Source organism: Diprion similis, chromosome 2 (genome assembly GCF_021155765.1).
Source record: "Diprion similis isolate iyDipSimi1 chromosome 2, iyDipSimi1.1, whole genome shotgun sequence".
NCBI classification, from domain to species: Eukaryota; Metazoa; Arthropoda; class Insecta; order Hymenoptera; family Diprionidae; genus Diprion; species Diprion similis.
Genome location: NC_060106.1, coordinates 1,807,986 through 1,818,826, shown reverse-complemented (window position 1 = coordinate 1,818,826; position 10,841 = coordinate 1,807,986). Strand labels below are relative to the sequence as shown.

At 36.9% G+C, this 10,841-nt stretch overlaps 1 protein-coding gene across 1 annotated transcript in view; it reads left to right on the top strand.

Moving 5' to 3' along the window:
• The first annotated feature begins 994 nt into the window (after positions 1 to 994).
• The window catches only part of LOC124415825 (vacuolar protein sorting-associated protein 8 homolog), a 110,856-nt gene continuing 101,009 nt past the window's right edge, over positions 995 to 10,841 (top strand). Inside the window, exons 1-2 of the mRNA XM_046896479.1 lie at positions 995 to 1,101; positions 3,924 to 4,199. Coding sequence (XP_046752435.1) covers positions 1,021 to 1,101; positions 3,924 to 4,199 — 357 coding nt within the window. The 5' untranslated portion in view covers positions 995 to 1,020. The remainder of the gene's footprint in view (positions 1,102 to 3,923; positions 4,200 to 10,841) is intronic.

Sequence of the window (10,841 nt, the reverse complement as noted above, 5' to 3'; positions counted from 1 at the left end):
GTTCAATCTTGCACACCTGTGCGCTCCTTTTACACAATTATTAAAATTCAATAATCAACCACCCAGCTATTGCTTATCTAATATTAAGGACATTTTTAGAATAATTCTGAATCCTTATATGATGCTACCAGCGAAAACATCCAAAACTCAAATTATTAAATATTATAAAACCGAACCAAGAGAGCTTTGGTAGCCAGCTAGAAGCTAGCAAGGCAAACCATATAGGGTAACAACCAAGACGCTAATTAGGTCACCTTGATCGGAACCAATCACGGTCCAGCTACCCCCAAAATCTTTGCTGGTGACTCAATGCAATAAATCTGTCACCCAAAAATTGTACAGAAGCATAGGAGATCTTGCCATATATAAACGGGTGCAGATTGGACTCGAAGAGCATTATTTTTCATAAGTTTGTAACCGTCACCCTGTCGCTCTGCCCCAGAGCATTATTTTTTATAAGTTGTAACTGTTACTTTGTCGCTCCACCCGAGAGCATTATCTTGTGCATTTTGTACTTTTAATTAAAACATGAATTAATAAACATTCAAGTGTATTGAAAATCAAAACCGTTCAATTTTAATCAAACGCACCTAAACTAGCTGGTCCTTCGCCGATCCACGAAGCTACCTGTTGTGCAGTTCCTACCGAGTTGGAGCAGCAAAGGTAAGTTGACTTCTAAATTAGAATTATAGTGAATTCCTTTCAAATCATCAACCCCATTACGCGAATTTATCAATGTTGCCTATTTCACTTTAGTGATTAATCGATATTGGCGACCCACTACTACTGATTACAAACGTCCCAGTTCATTTTCGCGACTCAATTTCGAGTCTAACTCTTAAGTTGTCCGGAATTGACCGTTAGGACGTCACAATGTGAAGATCGCAACTAACCTAGTGGCGACTAGTGAACTATCAACGTGTTCTCAATAAGCGACCAATTCCTTTCACTGGAGTTTCTAGACATGTACGTAAGACCGTGCTGCAAGCAGTAGTAGGCAGTTGACAGACAGGATTGAGAATGGCCGAAAATGTGTTGGGGTCCGAAATCGGCTTTCAGGATTATCACGCTACCGAAGCAATTCATTTAGATATTGAAGAGGTAACAATTCCTGAGAGGACACACATTGCCAGTCAAATAGCGAATCCTCTTCCGTTCTACAGACAGACCTCCAAATTATTAATTACATTTTTGACAGGTTGCTTCATTCAGAGGTTATGATCCTCCCCCATTACAACATTACTATAATTTTATAGAGGACAGTTAATTCTTCATATCTGCCCTGTCATATTCTTCAGTCAACGGCCCTGTGTTTACGCTTGCGAATGGTGAAACGACTGGACAATTGCATGCTCGCATTTGTTACAGACAAATTAACACTTCTTAATATACATTGTTTAGAATGTTTTCCCACAATTTCCCAAATTTTGATTACTGTTTACTTATTCTCAAGGTGTCTAATAACTCTACTCTCAAATGGAAAATTTCAACAACATAACGGTATTTCTGCTGATTGCAGTTGCCTGATTTGTATATTGAAACTTTATATAAGGTTGAAATTCATAACATGAATATAGCAAACTATTCAAACGAGACATTGCCATTTCACAAGTTAAAAATGTCTTTTTTGTGGTATACTGTATGTTATGTGGTTTGAACGAAGCATGCATACACATACTAATTCTCTAACTATAATTCGCATAATATAGTTTCAAGGTTACAAGATAATGATTTCTTTTTAATCTTTTTTTAACTTAAGCTCATATCATGACATTCAAGAAACCTGCTCACATTTAAATAAACCTTATGGAATCCCGTTCACAAGAACTATTGCAATATTTTAGAATCTTTGTCACTACCTAATGAACTTTTAAAATTTATTGAAATTCCAATAGTTCATTAGACTGATACCATTCAGCGTAAATTTTGGGGGAATTTCGTTGGTATTCCAGATCTGGTTGGGCCAATTTTCAATACGGGAATTATTTACTTTTCTTTGTCGATTAGTAAATATATAAACTATTACAGAGAACACCTATTGATAACAAAAGTATAAAATTTCTCTCAAACTAGCACTCTACGTGAGGAAATTTACTATTATATGAAATGAACTTGGGTGCTCTTTCACCAAATATTCTCTAGTTCCATAAACAACAACTGTATGATGATATGAATTGATAAATTCTAAATTATTGCTAACTAAAATAATAATTTTTTTTATAATCAATTGCAAAATAATATTTATCACATTTATAAAAACACTTACTACCTTTGATCACATAATCATGGTTCGTTCTTGAATTTCAGTGTTTATCGTATGAATCAGTGGATTGACTATTCATATTATGAGTCATCTGCCACTAGGATAAGGGAACATGCAATAACCATATGTCACAAGCTGAACTATTTCTGCACAATGCAATAGATATAAACATTATTCTGAAAATGATTTCTTTCAGTTAATGTCTGTTAATGTAAAGATATTAGATTAAATTTCTCAATGTTCCATAGTTCTACTTTCTGTAAATGACTCGATGATAGAAAACAGATTAACTTATATTTTGATTTACAAGTCTTGTAAAACTGTAACAAGTCGGGTTGTGGAATAAAGAATCACGCTGAAACTAGCAGCCAAAGTTATTAGCTGAATGCATACAACTTCTTTTGAAGAGGATTACATAGTAAGGTTTCATGCCTACAATTTTATAAGAAAGTAGTTCCACAAAATGTGTTTCAATTTCTGTTTGCTGTTGTACCGCCTTATAGAAAATATCTATTCACCTTCCGTTGCCATCTAAGAAAGAAACCTAGGGCTCTCCTGCAAGAATCAGTATTATTGCCAGTTTAGTTTCACTGAAAGTTAAACAAGAAACTTGCAAGCTCCATCGGTGCCTTTACAAAGCTGTCAATACAGGTTTTTTTTTTGCTCAGAATTTCGTATAAAATTATGCGATAGGTGACATGTTCATTTCAACATATTTTTTTATTTTCATTGTTAATATTTTCAATAAATCTACCGTAATTAATTTACCTTATCACCAAAGGTATAAGTGAATCCGTGCCCTACTAAAGGTAAAATTTTGTTAGCCATTTTATTTATTGTCAATGACTTAGTTGACAAGTGTTTTCATTGTTTCATTTTCCATTTAGAAAAATGAGCGAATAAAATCTAAGAAAGTTCTTGAATTCATTGTCAGGTTGAAATGTTACTACTAAAAAACAACCTTATTCCAAAAAAAACCTCACATTGCGTTTCTTATACTGGAATGCATTGAAACAGGTGTGTCTTAAAATTTATAAGATCTTATTAAATCAAGTACCTTTTTTTTACTCAAGGTCGAAAAATATAATCAGTAAATGTTATTTACCTTTGCATCGTACCTCAAAAACATAGTGTTTTTATGGGTCAAAAAATAAACAGACTTTTTGGACAGTCAAAACATGTTATAATATTTCTCAGCAAGAATTGTAATTCCACCCTTTGAAACAATTCTTTCTTACGCTTTTTATGAAAAAAATCTTATCAAATTTTAAACGATGTATTCTTTGCATTTCACTTCGTAAATAAGATGAAAAAAATATTTAAATATGATTTATTCATCTGAAAAATTATTAAATCTGATAGTAGGAACTTCGAACTAAAGTTCTGTATTTTTTCAAATTTTATTAGGCATGTTAGCATGAAGACGTATATGTTGTACACAAATGATACCAGAATGCAGTTAGTGTTATGAGAAACATAGTGTACAGTTTCACAGTTAATCAGTGATAGTATGTTTGGCAGCTAACTTCAGTTAGACAATCAAGAAGAGCACTATTGTCTTAATAACACTTCTTTGAACCAATATAGTTTTTACAAATCCTTATGTGAAAGCAATACTTTTGAAAAAGTCTTGTCACTAATGTAATGCGTTTTCTTACAGCTAGATGATGCTGAATACGCCATCCCAGCTGTGGAGGAGCCACCCTCCTTAGAGAGTATTTTGACTGAACTAGATTTTGGTTCACTATCTGGAACAGAAGATGAGTTTGCAACATCAGCAGAAAAACTGGGAGGTAGCGAGACTGGCAGCATTGGGAGTTTATTATCTCTAAATTCTGTCAGTAAACCATTTAGACCATCTCAATCACCATCATCGAGTGCCATATTAAGGCACGTGATACTGAAGGGAATATCCTCACAAATTTCATCAGCCAGCGTAAGAATTCTATAATTTACTCTGACTTTTCTTCTACAATAATCATGAATATCAACATTGTATTATCAAGTTTTTTACAAGACATGACTGCTGTACTTTGCTAAAACAAAATGGCAATTCAATCTGGATAGATCGGAATGAAATCTTTGAACTATGAAGTGTTATAGTTTGTCCATTTGATTTTAAGTGCAGCTACGATGTAAAATGTGACGCAGTGACATAAGTTATTACATCGTTAAAAATATTTCATATTAGTGACTACATTGAGTGCTCTATAATAAGAATGAAAAAATCACTGGTCTTAAATATTACGAAGTGATGATGACCTGCAAACCGTGTAATGATAATATGATACTTACGGTCATCTTACGGGCTGTGGGTAAACCAAATGGACAAACTAAACTTCATACTAAACTGGTCTTTGAATTACAGAAAGATTTTTATATGAACGTATTATGAGGAAAAATTGTAACCATTTTTTTCTGCGATATATATATACCTACATACGCATTCAAGAGATTTCCATGTACCCAATTTTGTGAAATGACACGGTATTGATTAAATCAAGAGTCTAAAGTTGCAATCGAAGCTCATCGGGTTATCTGAAATTGACAAAGGTTTATGTGATACAGTAAAAATTTCACAACGCTAAATTTTTATTGTTGAGACCTTGTTATTAGCAGCATCCGAGAAATCACATTACTCTACCATTTGTTACAACCGAACACATGTTCATCTGATTTTATTAAACAATAGCTCATCTTATTCACTTCATTTATGAATAATATGAGACATTATTCTTCGGAATTGGGCTACTAATATGAATTTTTCGATAGAAAAATGACGGTAGAGCAGATTATCCAGACTAATCAGGACCGATTACGGTTTAGAAAATCAAGAATTTGCATAAGCCAACAGCAATGTTGCATGGAGAAGAAAGAAGTATGTAAGCATATGATGTTTATACTTGAAATTCGGAGCACTGGATGGATGTTAAACTCATTCAGGTCTGAACTCACTATGTCGCAAGCCAATCAAATAAATCAAATTATTATTCCGATGATCAATGATTCGGCTAATTGAATTATGCTCAATTAATGTTATTTCTTTGATGTTGTTAGTACATAATAATGAGGTGTTGGTTGATACTGAGAATTTCGTATTTTTATATTTTTGCATGTATCATCGGGACTGTGTTTTAGCTAAATGTGCTAGATTAAGTCGATGCCACTTTTTAAAATCATTAGGTATATACCGCATTGCTGTTACATCTGTAAATGGAGCATTCCATATTGAATTACCATGCATGTGCCCCTGATAATTCTGTATTTGTCTGATTCTTTTTATGAGATTAAAGTTTGATTGAGAATTAAACTTATGAAAGTGCCATTGAAAACGCTACTATTTCAAAAGATTTACCAAAACTAATACTAGTACCGCCACAGTGGTCCAAGATGTGAAAAAGTTAGCAAAAAAATGGAAGGTACTGTTTAATCTCAACGGCATATGGTACTCGGGGCTTTCCGAGGTCGCTGATTACGAATCTGAAATCGAATTCTGTAAAAACAAGATGTAGTGGTCCAAATCACGAAAGAACTGGTCAAAAGTCAAAGAATATTTTGAAATTCGTTGAATTCAGTATGTCTAAGTGTTTTGGGTCGCTGAATCCGAATTTCGAATCGAAATTCAAAATGGCTGACTCAAAATGACGGCGATGTTTAGAACAAAATGGCCGTTCAGAGGGAAATTGTGAACCTTAGCAAACCCGAAAATGTTAACCTAATATAACTGTACTTTTTTGTTTAAAATTTTTTTACTAAAATTGTAACCAATTTGCGTTTTTTTGATAACATCGATCTACAATGTAGTGTGGCTCTTTGCACTTCGATTTGAAATTGCATTTTTTTTACATCACTTATTACAACAAAAATTCAAAAGATTACATTTGTGAAAAAATACAAGATACCAATTTGTATGTTACTTACGTTGGAATAAGTTTTACAATAATCCAACTTACGATTCATAATAACACAAGGAAAATCTGTATACATAAGCGTGAAAGAAATGTAACGAATAACTGAAATCATTAATTTTGGAATTATGGAAGAACACAAATAAAATTGTTATATCATTCTAGTTAGCCAAAAAACAAAGATTTCCGTGTTAAAAAATAATAATTGATTCGATCTATGACATGTGAACCAACTTTGAGCCCTGAAGCAAAATAAATTCTTTTTGAATTTCGAATTCGTTGCTAATCATAAAACAATAAAGTATCAGAATTACCTACCTCAAACTACCTCAGGTGCAAAATTCCTGCGACAAATACTTAAAAGCGGTAAACACCTTCAAAAATTTCTATCTTATCACAAAAACTATCAAAATAGCTACCCCCAAAAATGCTTTCTTGGTGTACAAAAAATATTGAAATCAATCTTTGTCGCTAAGTACATCATAGACAATCATTTCCGTAAAAATAGATACGAAAGTAACAAATGGAGGACTAGCTGGGAATAAATAAAAAATTAGTAGTGACTGGTATTTGGTGGCATTTTCAGATCGAGGAAAAAACGCATAAAACACCCTGTTTCCAAGTGTGGTGGCTCACTTGGAAAACCTGGAAATAACGGGGAATTTGAAGAGGGTCAGGGATAAACCTGGAATTGTCAGAAAATTCGAATATTAATCATGGGAAAAAATAGAAATATTAGTTTTTTACATTCGAAGTTGAAATAAATCTCTGATGAGGCAAATTGATTCCTCTTCAAAGTAACGAAGAGACAGGGAGAATGAGAAATTATGAGAATATGAGAATATTCATTAAATGTTAGGTAATAAAATATCTTAACAAATTAGAACACATACTAACTAGCGTTTTGGGTACTGGAAAGTCTAAAAATTTTATGGAATTTATATTGTGAAAATGAGTAGCCATTCTGAAAAAAGATGAATAGGATTATGTAATTATGTTGTTACACATGTATCAACTTCTACATGTGATGTCTCAACTTCTACATGTAATGTCTCATCTTCTACATATAATGTATCAAACACACGTAAACGTCAAAGTGAATTTTGCTTGTGAATTTTTTGGAAGAAATGCTACTCTTTAATCTTTCGGTATAGAACGGATTCTATAGATGAAAATCTGAGGCTTATGATCGTGAACTAATGTTGTTACGGGTACAGGTTTCATGTGAATACAGTCATAATAACCGTGGTACAACGGTTGAACTAACGGAATTGGGACGCCAGGTACCAATTACTATAATTTTAATCCCCCCCCCTAGTTCTTTATATGTATATATTATTATTTATGGTTGAATGATGTACTTAACAACGAAGATCGATTTTAATATTTTTCGTACATTAAGAAAGTATTTTCATGAGCCGCTGGCTTTGTGGTTTCTAAGATAAGGAATTTTTTTTATAGGTGTTTACCACTTTGGTGTACTTCGTACAAGGTTTTTGCACCTGAAGGAAAAGGGATTACACTAATTTTTGCAGATTTCCATACTTTGACTACGTAAATAATTTTTTCCAAGTCAAAATTATGATGTTTGAAGAGTACCTGGTAAAAAACCGTGTCGGTGAGTTATCCTGTCGTTATTCAAGTAAGAATTGAGTTACATTAAATTTATTTGAAAAAGAGCTCGGTTCGGATCCAGAAGGAAGGTAGTTGTTTCCAGGGGTATGACAGTCTTGTTCCCATCTAAATGTGTTGACGCACGACTTTCGTCTGTTGCAACAAGTGCATTCAGGTTTCTAGTTCGGTCGTTCAAGCTTGTCGGTAATGCAGGCTGTGACTATGTTGTACTTTGAGCAGGTTCAGACTTTTTTGTAACACCTGCTTGGAAAGTGTCATTTTTGAGGCTTACGTAGCGTGCGTGAAGTGCCTTATTCCTGAATAACAGAGTTGGCGCATGCGCACATTCGATATGCTCTATTTTTCGCTGTAGAAGATTCGTGGCGCATGCGCGCATTCGATATGCTCTATTTTCCGCTGTCAAAGATTCGTGGCTCATTCGCGCATTTGATATACTTTATTTTCAGCTGCAGAGCAGCGTTGGTTTGCCTCTCAAATAACACTTTCCTACGCGTGTGTTACAAAAAATGGCGTGTGCAGCTAATGCGTGAAGGCGATACCTGCCTCGTGTGATTGCGGCATGCGCCGTCTGCTCGTGCTGCAAACTTCACAATCGTCGGATATCGCCTGCTTCACGCACTAGCTACACAATTTGCTATTCCGTCTCCCGTCGAGCCGAACGCGGTATCAGTCAGTAAACTCATTCCCGCACTTTTATCTAAACTGATGACTGAATTTGCAGGTGCAGAGCTTGCACTCGTTGCTAAACCACAGTCACTGGCTTATTACGACGTTCCCATGTTCCTGATTGAACCCTAGTCAACAGATGTAGGGTTTTATCTCGTTGCTGTACAGCAAAAGCAGGCTTATATTATGAGGCTATTCTCGCTTTCCTGTCTAAAATCCTAGCTTTTATCTAACGTTACTCAGCCAGAAGACAAGTATTGCAGTTCAGAAATTTATTTAATCAAGCAATTGAATCAAATTAAGATATTAAAAAAGATGAGACAAATGCCCGATTTGATGCGATAACAAGTGGCTCCTTATGGTGCATATAAAGACCCGTTGTACACCTCGAAAACGCGGGGATGCAAAACTCTCATACCGCTCAAGCGATCAGAGTGAAACTTGGGCAGTTGATGCCTTATTTTGGCAAAAAGTGGAGCGTCTTTTTACTTTTTCAAAATTTTGAAAGAAATTTTACAGATTAGTTACCACCCACAGAAATTGGCCAAATTTTCACAGTTACACTGAATTGATCGAACTATCCGGTATGATGCCACTCGGCCGTGATGAAACACACATTTTGAGCCCAGTCCCATGAGATTTGACGGTGAATTGACGAAATGGCAGCTAATATGGTTTTCTATTACGAAGAACACCGAAATCTCATTTTGGCGACATTTGTTACCGATATTACGCGCATGCCGGTAATGTATGCGTGTAATGTCGGTAAAAAAAGCGACGGAATTGTAAAACGAAACCAGGTCCGCGCACGGATCAAGGTCTTCGGAACGCTCGGTCGAAGAAGAACAACGAAGGGTCTGGACGTGAGACTCGGTGGACAACGTCATACGTCAGCAGCTTTGTACCGCCAGGAGGACGTGTTGAACGAACAGCGTCTGGCCGGCCTCGAAGCAAACTCAGACCTAACATGCGCGACGATAGAAACTTTGAACGTAGTCAAGGAGGCGAGCGAAGACGACGACACATCTCGGCGATTAGTGAACAGGCTAACATCGGTCAAGCGCTTTCCGACCTTTTCCGGCGACAGCATGGAGTGACTTCGCTTTAAACAGGACTTTGAGCTATTATCTGAGATGGGAGGTTTCTCCAAGCGAGAAAATGTGACTCGGCTTTTCGAGGTGCCGAAAGGAGAGACCAGTCAAGCGGTGGATGCGCTGATGATTAGCGCAAGTGATATGCAGACGGAAGTGAAGATGCTTCAGTTGCGATTCGGCAATCTGGACAAGATCATTGAGCAAGTGATCCGAGACATCCGGAAGCTACCTAAGATGAATAGGGGCACAACCGATTTGACATCTATCGCCACGAAGATCCGCAACGCCGTATCCGTTATGCAAACGGTTGGTCATGTCGGATACTTACATAGCCCAGTCTTGGTACGGGAAATTGTGGGCAAAATGCCGTCGGCGTTGGTGTATAATTAGCATAGCTATGCCAATTCTGCCCGCAACGGGGAACCGTGGCTGCGTAACCTGGCTGCCTTCTTATTTAAAGAAGCCGAAATGGCATGTGCCGCCGAAACCACGACGGTACGTCGCCCGGGGAACGCGAGTCAGCCAATTTCCGACACCTTGAAAAACACCAGGCGAACGGCGCGTCCGTCGGTAAGACCACAACCGGTCTATACCGCAACGATGTGTGTCCGAGAACAAGCAAACAAAAATAAGCGCGTAGCAGGGCCATCCACACCCCGGAGCGAAAGAAATTATGTGTACTGCCAACGCTATGGGTACACGATATCAGACTGCCTAGTTTTCGCCTACTGTACGACGTTGGAATTGGGTGAAGCAGCAGCGTTTATGCTTTAAATGTTTCGGTAGTGATCACAAGAGCACACAATGTCAGATGAGAATCGGCTCGATCCGCAATTGTAACGAGAGACATCATAATCTGCTACATGACACAGCCAGGGACCATCGAGACCGTCGTGGTAACCTCATCGAATACGCTACTGGGAAAGCCAATGATAAACAGCCGATAATAAACGAACCGACAACATATGACTAGCACTGGGACACGTGCTGCTAAAAATCGTTCCGGTGAAACTCACGGGACCAAAGTTCCACGTCGAGTTCTACGCGTTATTAGACGAAGGCTCGACCGTTACACGTATCGATTGTGACATCGCTAATAAGATCGGCGCCAAAGGCCCACGCGAGACGCTAACTCTAACAGGCATAGGAAAATCTGGAACTATCATAGTCTCCAGCGAATAGATCTCTCTACAGATAAAGGGGGGAGTCGGGGAATGTACTCTCTAAGGAGTCAACTCGGTGCGAAATCTATCCCTACCTTCACAATTGATAGAG